We start from the raw sequence: 16,838 nt of genomic DNA, 5'->3' as shown, positions 1-16,838 counted from the left end.
TTTGTTTTGTTTCACTTTAAACTTGTTTTAAGTTTATTTTCTGACAAAACCCATGTTTCCATGAATTACTCATACTTAGCATTCCTTATCTGTGCGTGACAATGAGATGAAATTGTAAACTTACTTTAGAAAACAAGCTATTCCTTTAACGTAAGCGAAGCCATAGCAATTTGCTTGCTTTTCTTATGAATCACACTAAAGAATGGAATAGTGTTGAGATATGTTTACAGCTGTGGGTGCAATGACTTCACACTTAAAATTATACCTTTAACTGTTACACTCAGATTTAACTTTGGTTTGGCAGCAAGCCTAATGGAGGCTCTTAAATATGTATATATCTTACACATGTAAGGCAGCTGAAAGAGGCTTTTTAGTCATACCCTTGACCTGGAATCCAGTAGAGGAAAAAAGTAGTATTGGTTTTACCTATGGAGTGAGTCCACCCCCCAGCCAAAATGAGTATTTGTGCAATTAACTGTAATTGATCTTCACGTCCATGGCAGTGGTCTCCTTTCATGTGCCCTAGGACTGTGCTCTGGAGTCCTTGAGTTTGTGTTCTTAATAAATAACTCTACAGTGGCAACTCACAAATGCCAGGTACTGGAGCATCAGAAGTGAATTGCTCTTAGCAATAAATTGCCCTTATCACTGAGTTACCACACATTCTTTTTAAGGAATAAAATAGTAGAATGTTTTAAATGTTTACAAAGCAGGTAGATTCAGGAAAATGTTTTCCTCGTGAGCGGCACATTCTTGCATGATCCAAAAAAAGCCACAGGTATTGGGTCAGTGCAGCAGTGTGAAGGTGAATGTTGTTTTCTATGTGGAGTTAATAGTTCTAAAAACCTGGTGTAGGGCAGAGGAAGTGCAAAAATACTCTTCAACTTGTTTTGAGTTTACCAACTGCTATTTCTTGACTTTCTGTTTTTCTGTTGCTAAGACAATCACTGATGGAATAAACACACTAGGAAAGCTTTGAAATACACAAAACCCTTGGAGGGAAGAGAGTGGAAACTTTCTTCATCCTTGATTTTGACACTGAACACCAGATTTTCAGCAGAAGTTGATTGATTTGATTTGGTTTGGTGGCTTTTTTGCTGTTTTGTTGGGGTTTTTTTCTGCTTCCCTTTGGAAGAGTTCCCATCAGCTGAGATGGGAACCTCACAGTGAATGTGTGCCCTCAGCAAGGTCTGAGAATGAATCCTGAGTGTAGAGCAGGGAGGGAGAGGAAGGTGCTCTATTGTCACTCTGCTGATGCTGGTACCTACCTGTGAGGAATTTTCTTTTGAAGAGAATTGGGACACATGTTTTGTTGGGCATAGCTTATTGTCACTGGCTTAACGTCTTGCCTTGTGAGGAGACAGTGGACATTTGATTGTAAAGGTGGTATTTGAAATGCAAGTGAAGAGTACCATATTGATTGGGTAAACAGTCATGGTTTAACGTGGGCTGAAGAATATTTGAAGTTTTGTGTGGTCACTTCTCAAGCAGCCACATCTTTCAGAAACTGAAATATGTGAGTGGATTCATATGTGGATCCACTTTACCCCAGATGTGGCCAGTACGAAAAGCTCTCTAGGAGTTTTGAAAAGGACTTTAGTATAGAAGAAAAATTGTGGACTAAGATTGTAGTCAGAGAGACTTACATTACATGTCAAGAAAGTCCCTTAATTTCACCAGTTATATTTTAAACAAGTGATGAGGTAAGCACCTGTCATGACTGTCTCTCCCCAAAGATCAGTGAATTAAATTATCTCCTTACATTCCCAGTGTGAATTTGCAATTCTGTAATGTCTCCAAGTTGTAGATCTGGTCCCATTAAACACAGCAAAAGCTCTTCTATTTTAATCCATCTGTACTCTAGTATAAGCCTATCTAGTATGCTCACCATCCTTTCATAGTCTTGTTTTCCTTAATCTTGTGAACTCTTGGATGTTTTGATCACTGATAAAGAAAAATATGTGATGAAATGCAATCTCTCTTCATGTGAGCTTTAGTGAACTTAGTTCATCTGCTGCACTTTCCAAGTCATTGTGATTTATTTGTTGCTCTGTTGTTTGCATTCTTGTATAGGTACAGTAAATATGCAGGGAAGGTTTGTCTTGCTGCTGCTACAGCAGCTTTTGTATGAGAATGATGCATGGTCAAGGCCTTCAGCGTGCATTGCTATGGAAACTTCAGGGCACGGGCTTCTCATTCCCCCCTTGGCAGAATTCTTCACAATAATTTCCCTTGTACCTGGAAGTCAGGAGTGGTAGTTGCTACTGAAACATTGATGGGCTGAGTATTTATGATCATGAATTTAGTAGGTATCTTGTGCAAACAAAAAGGGGGTTTTATTCCAAATACGTAAAACTTCCCTGATATCTTGAGCATTAATTTTGGGGTAAGCTAATGCTGCCACTGAAAAGTCTTTTCTCTTTAATTTTATGTCCAGAGATGGGCCAGATCAGCAGTCTGAATCACTTGAGAAACTTTCCCATTTGTTCTTCATTATTATCCAGGCAGGCAGGTTCCTCAGTCTTGGTTATGTGTGGTTTTGCAGATGGTTATGCAGAGGTGAGAAGAAGAAGAACAGGTGATTGGAGAAGGTGAGAAGTTGCTTTTGTAATGGCTATGTTGGCTTGTGATCATTTCAGATTGCCCATGACAGGCTGTGTAGAGGGCAGTGCTCTGCAGTGTCATCTGGAGACACCTTCAGTTCCTAGTTTGGGTCTTCACTGAACAAAATGAGTTCCAATTTCTTATTGAGGGCAAAAAGGATCACCAGACTTTGCCTAAGGGTTCCTTCTGCAGGTTTGGAAGGACTGTTATCCAGTCGTATCTTGCGTATCTTCTGGTGATAAGGAAGAACTGAAACATGAAAACCAGTGCTTATATTGACTGGGTAATTTTCTTGAGTGGAAATGCAAAAGAAAAAAAACCCAAAAGGTACGTAATAGGAAAACAGGCAGATGGCAGAGACCTTGTAGGGTGAATGTCCACGAAGATAGGTGTTATCTTCATTAGGTATATAGACCTTGGACCTGGAGGGACAGGGGAAAGGAGCTTGACCTGCAGGTGCTGATTCAGAGAAAAGAGCTTGCAAGCGTCTCCAGTGTAGTGCCATTACTGTTGTTGTGGCAGCTTTCATTAGCTGGTTACCATCTTCCCTAGCTGGGGATGAAGTGGGTCTCTGTTCCCTTGGGAATACAGAAGTTATTCATTTTTTCCCAGAAAAGAGGGAAGAGTGCTGCTTGGAACGCCAGCTCAGAGTGGTGTGGTGTATTCTGCATGGTTACTGTTGGGAGTGTGGTGTGTCACAGCGGCTGGGCATCCCTGGAATTGTTCTCTAGGTGAAGGTCTATGGAGCAGTCTGTGCCAGGCTGGAGAGCTCGCTGCTGGGATTGTTGTTGGGACAATGCTCTCACTGTGAGGCTGTGGGGCGGACACACAGAATATGTTATGGAACAGTGCTCGCTGTGTCTCTGGCTTGGCATGCCTTAGCAGGCTCTGTGTTGTGAGCACTTGCCCATGGAGCTGCCAGAAATAGATGTCTAATGGCAGAGAATTTATGAAAATTGATCTCAGCCATGTAAAGATGCTGGGGCAGAGTGAGATCTCAGGTTGAAGAGGAAGTGATGGGGAAGTCACCTCTCAGGAGCTCACTGAGAAAATGGTCTTGAGGCACCAGTGTGCTTGGTTTTATTAAGTACTAGGGTGTAATAATTAGTTACTTGTTACTTATCTAAGTAAGAATCTGATAGCTTTATTAACAATAATTCTTCCTTACATGGATGGTGAATTTCAGGTATGGTAGTGCAAGAATCCTGAAAAATGTACTTCCTTGGGAAAACCAGTGTTGTCTTTGTATTTTGAGCAGCGTCCTGCACATAAGCTAGAGTTTGGAAGTGAGTTGGGAGTTGTTCTTGTAACACACAGGTGAACTGCACTGAAGTCAGTCTTCAAAGCAGCCTTTAGCATGGCCTTATCCAGTATCGGTTTTCAGATTGAGGATGAAGAATAATATTTTCTTTGTAGATTGTTGTGTTGTAAGTACCGAGAATTGCATCTAAAATCAGTATTTAAGTCAAAGTACAACTGTGCACAAGCTTGTTTCAAGTATTTTCTGTGCATAAGTTTCCATTACTTGTTCCAAGATTGAACGGTTTTACAGAAATACCGTGTTAGAAGGAAGCTGGTTTCATTTTTATATGTTCAGTGGAAGGCTGGTTAAATGTGACTGCAGTTTCTGAAAACTCATTGGTGTGGATTCTGGTTTTGGCTGATGCCATTTGAGAAGAACCTGGTATTGATGCTGTTTGGCTGTGAGAGTATACATGAACTTGCATACTTGAAATATGCCTATAGGAGAATCCCATTATGTACATGTGGAATCTGTTTGACTTGTAGAAGGTTATTTAAATCTCAATTAAAATTACAAATTGGTTTGCAAGACACTGTCGTTTTGAATAATATTAAAAACTTGGCAGTAATCTTACTTTTTGATTCTTTCATGTGACAGTCATTTGCTTATTACCTCTAACCTAGATTAATGTATTAGGAAGTATTTATTTGGGATCAAGGATATTTAGTCTCTTAACCAACTGTGCATCCAGTCAGTGGTTAGGATTTTAGGAAGCAGTTCTGGTTTCAGGTCTTGTGCAATACCTTAAATAATGTAGGGAAATTTAATGTTTAAAATATGTGAGGTTTTATTACAATGAGATTCACTTTGGCATTGTAAAATTATTCAAGTTTGCTTGTGGGTTACTTGTGTTGGAAACTTTGGATGGAATCTGGACATGCCCGAGCTGCTCTCTTGGTTCAGCCTGTCACACTCAGTGTGTTTTGCCTTGTTCTTTTTCCAGCTGCCTCAGGAAGAAGGAAACTGTGACTGTATCTCCCTGGCCCTGTTTGCTGGAATATTAGTGAATATGAAATTCCCTCAGACCATTATCCTGGTAGCAACACTGATCTTTTAGGTTGTTACAAGATCTCTATGGGGAGTGGTCAGGAAATATCACTGGTCTGTGACGAGTTTCTAATTATTCATTTGCACTTTCCTTGTGCGGAACGGAAGGGCTGTAATTCTCATTCCGGCCTTGCACAGAATCAGCAGGTTGCTGTCCTGAGCACCACTGCAGCCTGTCAGCCAGGCTGGGATGTGTTAGATCATAGTTTAACATGGGTTTGCATTTCTTCAGGTTCTTTCATCAAACCAGAGTTTTCCATCAACCAGTTTCATCAAACCAAACTCCCAGTTTTAATACAAAACTTATGAATTATGCAAAGGGCTGATCCATGTATCATCTCTATTTTATCTGTTTTATGAATCTTTTTAACATTTTCAGTGTTGTTTTGATTAATGTTTAAAATTATGATGAAATGGCATTTTAATTATCATAGCCTCCAGCGTTGTCACTGAATGAAGAATTATACAGAAAACATTGTTCATCTCAAAAGTATTTGCTGACTTGTGAAGATAAAATTTTATGAACATAAGTTAATAAAATTCAGTGTGTAACCCTGGCCATGTTTAATCCATTCTAAAATACCATTCATTTTGTTTTTCTCATAGCTATGGAGTTTCTGAGTATTGTTTTAATAGATGTGTTCCACTATTTATTCTCAAATCCAAACAATACAAAGCTTTCCCTTTGCACAAGGCTGGATGAGGGAATGCTTCCCTCTGAAATCAGAGTTAGAAACAAGACATAAACACAGTGTGATTATCCTCAGGCTGCTTCCTTTGGTGTGAGTTTAGCTTTAACCATGGCATGAAAATAATGTGCAGTGAACTATATTGTGTATAACCTGAACATTTATATGGGCACTGGTTGTAAGTGCTGAGTTACTATGTTGTATGAGTTTGCAATTCACTATATTGATCTTCATGGATGCTTTTTAGGCCTCTGTTCCACAGCCTGGTAACTAAAGGTCATACATACAAAGAAAATTTGATACTTAAAAGCTTAAGATTGTCTTTATGTGTTGGCCAACATTATGAGCAAATAAGATGCCTGATTTTCACTTTTAGTGTGGAGATATGTGGAAGTTATTCATGGTAATTACCCAGAGTAGTTTCTAATTTCTTAAAAGCTTATTGCAACAAGTATATAATTTCATCTAAAAGAGGCAGTCTGTCAGTGATGTTTAATGCTGAATTTCTGTAGTAGAAGATTCACATTTGTGTTTATATATTAAAAGAAAGTATTTTAAATTGTGTGTCTGGTGGTTTGGTAATTATCTCTAAATTGCTTTTGAATTGGGAATGGGATGAGTGTTTCTTAAACTCTCTCATATCTTCAGTTTTTATTTGCTTAGTGATACTTAATTTGGAACAATCCTGTAATTCAATTATCTTTGTTCCATATCCATAGCCTTGCTGAAATTAGGCATTTTAGTTGGTTTCAGAAATATTCAGTTAGGTCTTTAGCAGGATAAGACTAATGCAATTAACATTGAGTATTATTCTTGTTCTTTTCCATTACTCTAGCACAAGTTATGGAAAACCTGTTGGGAGTTGCAGAGTGACTCCCAGAGCCTCCCCTTGCCTGGTGTGTCCCCTCTAGCACGGTGGCCTGTGCTGTGTTAATGTTCATATTTCCATGCTTTAGACACAGAGTGTTACCTTAGGAAATCAATCAGATAAAGCTGGGTTTAAGCTTCCTGCTGAAATGTCCATCAGTAATCCTGCATTGCCTGATCTGCAAGATGGAATAAGGAAGTGATTGTGTGGGGTTTAATAAATGCATGTTGCTGCTTGTTGTGAGGTTTGGGCTTTGGTTTTTTTGGGTTTCCTCCCCAACTAAATGAGCCTTGACTGCCATATTTCCACTTTGAAGATGTAGGAAGTGCTGTGGAAAACAGGTTACTGATTTTACATGCAGAGTTTTGCAGTAGCTGCAATTGAAGCAATTTTAATGAGTTTGAGGGAAAAAAAGCCCTGAATCTGGTGAGTTCAGAATAAATTACCACAAGGCTTTTGAATTGTCCTTTGGTGGTTGTACAGGTTTTTCATGCTGCAGCCTTGAATATAATAAGTTAATTCACAAGCTACAGGTTTTGTGTTCTAGATGAGACAAGAACTTCAGAGGCAGCTGCCGTGATTTGTCATCCAGTTCTCTTTCTGTTAAAATATGAAAAAGAATTAGCAAACAGCACTGGAGAAATGGACATTTCACAATGACAAACCTGCCTTCTTTTTCATAATTCCAGGGCATATTCCCTTGTGGATTCCAGTCAAGTGTCTACCTTCCTGATTTCTATTCTCCTCATAGTCTACGGCAGTTTCAGGTAAGATTTTTTTTTTTTCAAGGTTCTGTAAAGTTTTTATTTTTCAAGTAAAAATATTGCAAGTGACTGAATACAGTTTATGGCTTTTTGTTTCATTGTACCTTTGTCAGACACAGCCAATGTAAAAAATTATTTGCTTCTGAGAAGGAAATGGAAAAGGAAGAAATAATAGTGAGCTGGCATTTCTGAAAGATGTCATTGTTTGTCATGGTACAAGTACATATAACTTAAAAGTCAGTCCTTGAGGACAGCTCAGTAAAATCCTGTTTTAGAGAATAGAAAAGGATTGTTGAGACAGATAGAAGGTAATGTTCTCAACAGCATTAGCCAGTGATGGTAGATTGAGAATGCTCTCCTGTGATTTCAAACCTGTCCCATAGAACGGCGATCTCCGGGTCCCACTGCTGTTTGCTCGAGTGGCAGCTTCCTAGAGAAGTGGGAAACACTGTCAGTGTTGGATTCCAGCAAAGCATCTGAGAACTGCTGCAGGATGAGTTTAAGTCTTCAAAAATCAAGTTTTCCTCATTTTAGGAGACTTGAGTGTAGTTTAGAGTAAACACAGTTATCCTTTTTGACTTGCATGCTGTATTATACAGTTTGTTTTACTGTAGTGGCACCTAAGGAATGAGGCTCACACTGACATATTAAAACAATATAATCACAATATGGAAGTATTATTTTTTTATACTCAAATACAGCACGTTTTTCTTTCTGCTTCTTGAAGAACATTGCTTCATTTCACAGCTCTGATAAAAAGGCCTTATATTCACTGCAAAGTCTCAGAACTGCTATGAGTATTCCTGAAATAGATGATTGCTGTGCTCATCCATATGATGTAAGCTGCAGCTGTTTTAGGTTAAGAGGTTTTATATCACTACTGTAAGTTAATAAAGTCATATAATGAAAGAGCCAATTTTTGTACAAGATCTGTCTGTTGTTGTTAGCGAGCGTTAGATAACTGCACTGCTGATGAAATTAAAATAGAAGGCTTTAGGAAAACAAAATCTAGAAGTGATCAAAATAAAAAGGTAATCAAAGATTGTATTTGTTTAGTTTTTCCTTGAAGTTTTGAGTCAGATTAGCATATAGTTGAGGGACTAATTAGATTTTAACTATTTGAATTTATGCAGTTGTTTAAAAAGGACTTAGGCATCTGGCTGCAAGAAGCCATAGCATTTATTAAAATTCAATTATGAAAACCTACTGCAATATAAAACAGCAGGAATGTGTGAACTTAAATTGCTTGTCTTTCTTGGAGCTCTTTGTCCTTCAAAATTTTCCCTGCTGTTTGCCATCCTATTCCTATTGGTACCTACACATGCTCTTAGCATTTTGTCCTATAGTTCACGTTTAAAACTACTCACCTAGCGAGGACTGTGAACTCCAGAGCAATCTGACTCACTGGATGGAGTAGTGGGATGGTGATGGATACAAATCCATGGAGGAAATGTCCTGTTGTAGTCTTTTGCCTTCGCCTGTATCCTGGGTCTGTAACCCACCATGGGAGTTACAGACCAAAGAGGGGTCCCAGAGTTTTAAAATTACTTTCCTAATTAATTTCCTATATGTGGTTTCTTCAGCAGGTTTCTGAGCTGAAACCCACAGTTGTGTTGGGGACTTGGACAAACTGATTCTCTTTGATCACTGAGCGAGGTCAAAAGCAGTTTTTTATGGAAAATTGTTCAGTGGTGTTAACAAAGGGGTGTGAAATACAATTAAGTTATTTAAGAAATTAAAGTGTGGTAGTAAGTTGCAAAATTATATTCATCTGGAAATTCTTAAAGTAGTAAAATGAAAACTTCTGGCAAAGCAGATGAATTTTCTTAGAAGACTGATGTGCTGGAAAGGTAAAAGTTACAGCTTAGGGTTCTCATTCCCATCTGTCAGCAGTGGTGTGTTCATCTGGATTTGAGTGCTCGTCTCCTGCAGAGCTGTTGTAAGGCAAGAAAAAAATAGCACTCCTTATTTAACCTTTGTGTTGCAGAAGGTGGCTTTGGTTTCTGATTTTCAACTGAAAAGAAGCAGGTAGAGTTATTGTAGCATTAATGGCAAGGGGCTGAAACAGAAGTGCAGTAATAGGATCAGAAAGAATTGGGTGGGTGAGTTATTAGGATAAAATCTACGTGTGTGGTGGATCTAATCTAAGGCAGGCGGCATCAAGGAACAAAGGAAAGTCTTGGTCCACTGTCCTTATTAATAAAAGTAGCATTTGTCCAAAACAAATGAAAAAATCCCAACCCCCCAGCATACTCAGAAGAATGTCTAATAAATGGTGAGTAAAGCCCAGAACCAGAAGAAAGTGCAGTGATAGAGTTGAGTTCCCCTTCTCTGACTGTGCATGAACGAGCATTTCCTGCCTGCATTTGTGCCGGGTCAGGAGTTTTAGCTTCCAGCCCTTCTGAACGTTTCTCATGTACATTCTGACTGCTCTCAGTCCTGGAACTTGACATGCTTTTATTATTGGCTGCCAAAGGGGCAAGTCTAATCCTTTAAACCATTAGGAGCTGTAAACTGGAGCATGCAAGTAGATGTGTTAGTTGTGGATTTTTAAAGACGTGAGCTCAGCTTGAAACAGGCTGTCTCCAAGGGCAAGACAGCCACCTATTCTTGTCCAAATGCTTCTCTGTGACTTAAATGTTTGTGTTACTTTGCAGGTAACAGCTAAATCTGTTTTTATCCTATCACATCCCCAGACATGGGCTCTCAGCTTATGTAAAGCCAGATTTAACCTAGAATCTACCTGTTCAAATACCTGCTTCTGAGCCAAACCAAGAAGTGTGGGATGACCCTGGGGCCTTTTGTCTCCAGGCTTTGGGTATCCAATGTGTGGGTGTGAGTAGAAAGTAGCTCATGTGGTGAGCCCAGAGTGTCCTGTGAACATGGTGTGCTGAGGCTTGCCTTTCCAGCCTGGCATTCCCATGCTCCCAGAGCTCTCTGATGGGTGGCTGTCCTCACTGGTAGAGCAAGAGGCAACATCTCAATAAATTGCATCTATCTATAGACAGATCCTTTCATTCCTGTTGTCTCTGTTGTTTGATAGGAATATCTCCTGCAGGGTTTCCTGGAGGCATTTCTGCAGTGATCCACAGTTGAATCTGAGGTTTGCAGGCAGTGCCCTGCCAGCAGCTTACTCATTTTACTCCTTCCTTTGGCCTCAGCGTAACCCTCGGAGGGGCTCCCTGTGGGAGGGTGACTCCTTGCTTTGAAAGCCTTCGCTGGAAATTCAACCAGCTCTGAGGACCCACAGAAGAAACAATGGAGCAGTTCAGTGCCCCAGGGGAGATGCTGACTCAACATTCCCTTTGGGAGCCCAGGAGAAACTTGAACAAAACTGAAAATGTTTCCCAGCTTGCCATATCTCTATAGCCCAGTAGTTCTGAGTTTATCTTGATTTACAGTATGATTTTTAACTTCCTTGGAAGGTGTTTCAGTGATCGCTTCTCAATTTTTTTTAATATGTTAGTGATAATTTGTGGCAGAGGGAAGAGCTAAATCATAAAACAGTTGGAGATTATTCAGAGGTTGGCTTGGAAGAGCAGCTGTGTTGTTAAGTGAAAGTAATTTCCTAATTTATGCTTACTTTGGAGGCAGGGATATTTATAGGTAATAATAATTGCTGACACTATGGCAATGAAAAGAGAGGGGCTGAGGTTGTTTATGAGCAACAGATCTAATAGGTTTTATTTCCAGTTTTCTGTGCTGATAGCAATCCCTTAAGTTATGAGTTGCCTGATGCCACTGGGAAAATGATGGTGTGAGGTTCTTGCTAAACTGTGCTAATTCAGAGGGGAACAAAACGCTGCACTGAGAAAAGAATTATCTTGTTTGCCTGAGTCTTGGACCAAGTCCTGGAGAGCTGTCAGCCTCCTCCCAGATTTTTATAGCTTGAGAGGAAAATTATAAAGCTACAATGCATAATGGGGAAAAAGGGAGTGTGAGTGAAGGATGGAGGCACTCCAAATAAAGGGCAGAGCAAAGAGATCTTTAGAACAAGCTAAGAACAACAGATTAATTTGTTAGAATTTTAGTGTTCCCCATTGCCTCTGTGTATTTTCCATAACTCTTTAGCTGATGATCCTTGATCTGTGTAGAAGCATTGTGGGTCTGAGGTGGAAGCTTCTTCATGTTTTGCCTGAGACAAAAAAGCTGCTTTAATCTCATAACACTGTTGGGGAGCACTTGCTTAATAGAAGCAAAGAAAACAAACCAGTTCTGTGCTGGAAGAGCCTTTTTCTTGGCTTTGTTTTATGGAGTGAAGCTGCTCAACCTCTCTGTCTTTAATACACCACGTGTGTCTTGATCCTATAGACCTGATTGTGCCTAATTCCAGGTTCTGGGACTGCAGCAGACTTGCTCACCTGTGCACTGCAGGAGATGATCAATGCACTGCAATAAAATATCTGTGACACCTCTAGAATAGTTTAGAAGACCGTGGTGTATTTATTACTGGTCTGATAAATGAATAGTATTTGTTTGCTTTATGTAACTCAGCTAAGCTAAATTTGAAAAGAAGTTTAATGCCTGTTGACCTGGAAGTATTTATTGAAATACTTGGATGCTGCTTTAGGCTTAAGACAGGAGCTGTACAGTGGGAGATGCACAGTGCTTCTGGTGGTTCTCTGTAGCTTGTTTGAATAAATCAATATGCAGCTAAATTGTGAATACCTTACGTGCATCAGAATGAGAAACTGTCATGGTAAACTTGATTGCTGGTATTTTTGCTAAAAAGCACATCAAATTTAACAGTAGAAGTTATTGCTGGTCAAAACAGACCTTAAGTGAAATTCCCCCTTTTCAGAAAGTTATGTCAAATGTGTTAGAATATAATTTGGAAGTTGTATCAATGTGAAGGACTGTGGCAAAAGAAGTGGAATACTGTGCTAAATTGGAACTTCTAAAAAGTGTTTATATCAACATGAAAAGATGAATTAATAACAGCTGACCTGGGTACTCAGGGGAGTGTTGTCAGCTCCTGTGGATTAATAGAAGTGTATCAATTTGTACTATTTATTCAGAGTTTCCTCTAGTCATCTGTTCTGTGCATGTAAAATGTATATCTGGTTATTTTCTAGGCTTTGCTGAATTTTTTTCAGTGAACTAAGAACTTACATTAAGCAGACACTTAAAAGCTAGTTCGGGTCATTCATAACAACATTCTGAGGAAGGAAATATTATTGTCTTAAAAATGAAACCTGATAGTCAAATTTGAATAAAAAGGAACAAAAATGAGAACTTGGAAAGAGTTCAAATTCACAAGAGAATTGAAATACTCATTGTGCTTCCATTGTGTTCTACACTTCCCAGAAATCAGGTAACAGCAAACAGCAGCACAGATATTTCACACTCCCCAGTGTAGACATTGTGGTGACCGATGTCACTGTCAGAATCTGGGATGTGGGGCCTCATTTGGAACTAAGCACTTGAGTTATTTTAATTTCCCACTGTGTCTGGTGGTGTTTCTAATAACCAGCATTCCAGGGCTTTTCCAGGGGGAGTCTGCTGTGGCAATGGGAATGAGACTGCAGCTGATGAGCCTAAACAGGAGTTTGGAACTCATCTGTCACATTTGCTTTGTTCCCTGCAGGTCTCTGAACATGGACTTTGAGAATCAAGACAAAGAGAAAGACAACAGCAGCGCCGCTGGGTCTTTTAATGGCAACAGCACTAATAACAGTAAGGGTCAGCTTTACTCCTTACCCTTTTTGCTCCACCTCAGTGCTGCACCTCCTGTTTCACCTGTGTGTGTGTGTGTGTGAGCTGCTGCTTTGCAGATTCACCTGATCCCAGGCTGTGTCTGGGACTCCCCACTCGCTGTGCTCTGACACTGCTGTCCAGGGTCACACCCATGGAAGCTGAATTTAAAACATCAGCATAACATTTCCATGAGGCATAAAAATTGCACATGGCACAATTTGTCAGGTTTGACTGGAAATGGAAACAGCTTTACTTTTAATAAAGCCACCCCACAGTTAGGAGAAGGGATTTTAATTCCTTTTTGCCTGGAGCTCATTGCTGTGGTGTGTTGGCCAGTCTGTAAGCAGGGAGAGATTGGGGGTGCACTCACAAGTCCCTAAGGAGGACTCACCTTATCAGTAGAGAAACTGAAGCAGAGAGTTCATATGGCTCTGGGCAACAACAAATATGTGTCTGCACACTGTCTATTCAGAGTGGGATTAACATGTCAGCTCCTGCATGGTGACTGTCCCTTCTGTAATCTATAAATAGGTTCCAGGCAGCTTGGCCATCTGACATGCACAGCTTTGCAGGTAAAAATATGGAACTGATCAGTTAGAGTGGAACACGGTGTGCACAGGGGATTGCAGATTCATGCTTGAGTTTAACTTAAGGCGATTGATAATCCCTTATTTTGAGAAAAAGCTCTAGAATGAAAGTTTCCCAGAGAATAGAAGGCAAGAGTGAGAAGCCCTGTGCATGAAACCCTGAATGCTAAGCTTGTTTTCTTTAAAGCAAGAAGTGTAGCTTTAAAATGATAAATGAAATAACATAAGTTGTATGTGTCTCTTGCTGGTTTTGTCTTTTCTAATATAGGCTCTTGCAATTTAAATAGTTGTCAGAGCACTGCTTCTGTTGGCAGCACAGAGCAGAGAGGTTGCTGTGCTTGGTGATACAGCAATGAGCATTTGAGGCTTTTGGCATCTGGGAAGGAAGAGAAGACAGTCTGGGGCTGGGGAATAAGCACATTAAGGGGATTAGCTGTCAAAATGATCAGAAATGAAATGAAGAACTCTGACATTTAATGCTGCAGGCACTAATTCCCAGATGCCAAGGTGGTGTGTAGTGTGTCATTTCTGGATTTTTGTTTTGTTTGGTTTTTCCCCTGGGAAGTTGAAGGGCATGTGAATAAATGTGCTTTCTCAGAGCAGGAGGGATCAGATCTAAGTCACAGGTTAGAATTTTTGTGTCTTCACACTGTCTTCACCAGACTATCTACATTGCACTTTACCTTAATGGACCAGACCTCAGCAATGTAGAAATCCCAAGTGACCGAGTTCTGCTTTTTATTTTTAAAATTTATTGTGCTACTTAAGTTTAAGAGTAATAGATCATGACATGAATTAATAAATTGCATGACCATGTGCAAGAGTCATGACTTCCATGCTTTTTGTTAAGCTTTTCTTTTATGAAAATGGTTGAATATTTATAACAAATACTAAGTCGTAGTTGAGTGTATTTCATGTGTGTTTTATGTTTTTAAACATAATCAGATACATTGGTAACTGAGTTGTACAGGTACCCTGTTACTGATGTGACTTGCCATTCTTGATAGGAAAAAGTAAAATAAGACACATTTTCACACAGAAACACAATCTGTGTGTATATTTACTTGCCTGGATACGTCTCACAACCTTATCCTTCAAATCCTGGGATTGGTAAAACCCCTTCATAGAGCAGTGTTTAATTGTTTTGGGATAGCACAGTTGATGTCAAGCTGCTTTTACATCTCTTCTAGGTCTTAGTCTTGTATTATTTTCTGTTGGTCACTTACCAAGTGATTACTTCAGATGTTTCCTATTGTTACTTTAGTTTTCTACACGTAGAAGTGTGTCTTGTATTTTTAATTGGGTTGTTGCATATGCCTTTTTTCCCCCCAGAGATCAAATGTAGATATAGCTACAGAGAGTGGTTAAGTCTTGGAATTTGTGGGGTTAGGTGGGCTTCTCAATTTTGCTGGTAATTCTGAAAACTCAGAAGTACAGTAAAAGTAGTCCTGCCCCATGGTTAACATCCCCAGTAGTCACACTACACAGGAGATGAGGGAAATACTAAAGAATAAAATAACTCAGTATCTCTGCCCTGTTTAAAATTACTGCCAGCAATTAAATGTGAGCCTGAATTCATGTTGGTTTTTAGCAAAAAGGCAATTACAGTGCACTTCACTGACTTGGTGGTTTCATAAACAGGTAAATGTCTTGGGTATTTTTTGAAAACTGTCCTTTATTGTTTGGCTTGATATTATCTCATTATTGCAGCCTGTGATGAAATTTAAGAGCTTGGTGGCCTTCACCCAAGTGGAATTTGAAGCTGTGGCACTCCTTGCATGAGCTGGGTCAGCCTAACACTGCTCAGGCTCTTGTGTTCAGAGATTAAGTAAACCTCACATATGCTCTGTTCACATTTATGTATCTCAGTGTAAAGTGATTCTAATCCCTAAATAATGTTCATTTTTGTACCTTCTCATTTGTTCTGTCTGTGGCACGAGATCAAACTGAACTTTCAGCTCCTGGGTTCTGCAGAGCGTGGCTGTTGCAGTGCACACTCAGCTGGAGCGTTCCTGCACAGGCAGCTGTGCCTGGGCCAGCACTCTGAGAGGGGATGTGCTGTCAGAGCCCTGCCCTGTGCTGGCCAGGCCTGCTGGCCTCGTGTGGCACCAAACACAAGCTCAGTGTCCCCTCTCTCCTGCAGGTATTCAAACCATCGATTCCACCCAGGCCCTGTTCCTGCCCATCGGAGCATCCGTGTCTCTCCTAGTTATGTTCTTCTTCTTCGACTCAGTTCAGGTTGTCTTTACAATATGCACAGCAGGTGACTAAGTTTTCTTCTCTTTGTAAGACTTGGAATAGAACAGAAAGTACTGATATAACTAAATATTGTTGGTAAGAATTGTAGTATGTGTCACGGCACGTTAAGAAAAAGAGTCATTGGGTTTCACAGTTGTATTTTCATGTCTGTGTAGCTATAAATAAAGTGACAAGTATTATTTGAGAAGTATTTTCCACTTAGAGATGTGCTAAATATACTGAACTATAAATTGCCAGAGGTCTAAACATGCCCAGATGTGTTGTTTTGCATGAAGTGCACTTGTTTATAAATTAGTGCTCAGAATGTACATGGTATTTCATAATTCAAGAGCTCAAAATGTACATGGTATTTCATAATTCAAGTACTTCATGGGAAATAACTTTTGGGACCCTGTCCAGAAACTTCTTTCCTACTTTAATTTTGGTTTTGCTTTCATGCAGTTTTTCTATTTCTGGTCTCACTAACATTTGAATATTAGTACTTTGCACTGCTTGAATTCAGAACAAAATTGAAAGTTACCTGCAAATAAATTGCAGATCCTCCAGTCCTGTTTAGCATTTATGTTTTGTCTTTTAAATAAATGCCAGGGCATCTCTTTTTGGAAATTTTTGGCCTGTTGATCTTTTTGCAATTCTTCAAGAGACCAGATGCTGTTGAGAGTAGCAAGATTCTTCCTACTGCTCCAGATACACAGCAGCTTCTAAAAATTGTGCTCAGTCCACATACTGAGTCTGTGAAGATTTTTAAACTCCTAAATACCTCTCATCCTCTCCTACTTCATTGCAGGCCTTGCCCTTATGGTTTAACTCCTGAGCTGTGACAGCCTCTTAAACAGAGCTGATGTAGATGGGTGAAATCTAAATCTCTAGTCTTGAGACTCCTGTCTAATGCTACATCCTGTAGAGGCCTCTTGACTTCTGCTTTTGTAACTTTGACCTATGACCCATATGTTATTTCCTATTAAAAAAATACTTCAGATAGATTCTACTGTATGCTAGATAACAGGGAAATAAATATAT

The 16,838-nt window shown here is 39.6% G+C and overlaps 1 protein-coding gene across 3 annotated transcripts in view; it reads left to right on the top strand.

Moving 5' to 3' along the window:
• The window catches only part of SPPL3 (signal peptide peptidase like 3), a 56,319-nt gene that overhangs the window by 25,703 nt on the left and 13,778 nt on the right, over positions 1 to 16,838 (top strand). For 2 of the 3 annotated variants that reach the window (XM_086855675.1, XM_086855676.1), the window contains exons 2-4: positions 7,201 to 7,278; positions 12,863 to 12,951; positions 15,703 to 15,822. In XM_086855675.1, coding sequence (XP_086711801.1) covers positions 7,201 to 7,278; positions 12,863 to 12,951; positions 15,703 to 15,822 — 287 coding nt within the window. Of the gene's footprint in view, positions 1 to 7,200; positions 7,279 to 12,862; positions 12,958 to 15,702; positions 15,823 to 16,838 lie in introns of all 3 variants that reach the window. The other variant, XM_086855674.1, reaches the window with a different exon arrangement.

This window comes from Cyanistes caeruleus, chromosome 18 (assembly GCF_971803275.1).
Source record: "Cyanistes caeruleus chromosome 18, bCyaCae1.hap1.1, whole genome shotgun sequence".
NCBI classification, from domain to species: Eukaryota; Metazoa; Chordata; class Aves; order Passeriformes; family Paridae; genus Cyanistes; species Cyanistes caeruleus.
Note: the sequence above shows the minus strand (reverse complement) of the source record. Positions and strands in the feature narration are given on the sequence as shown.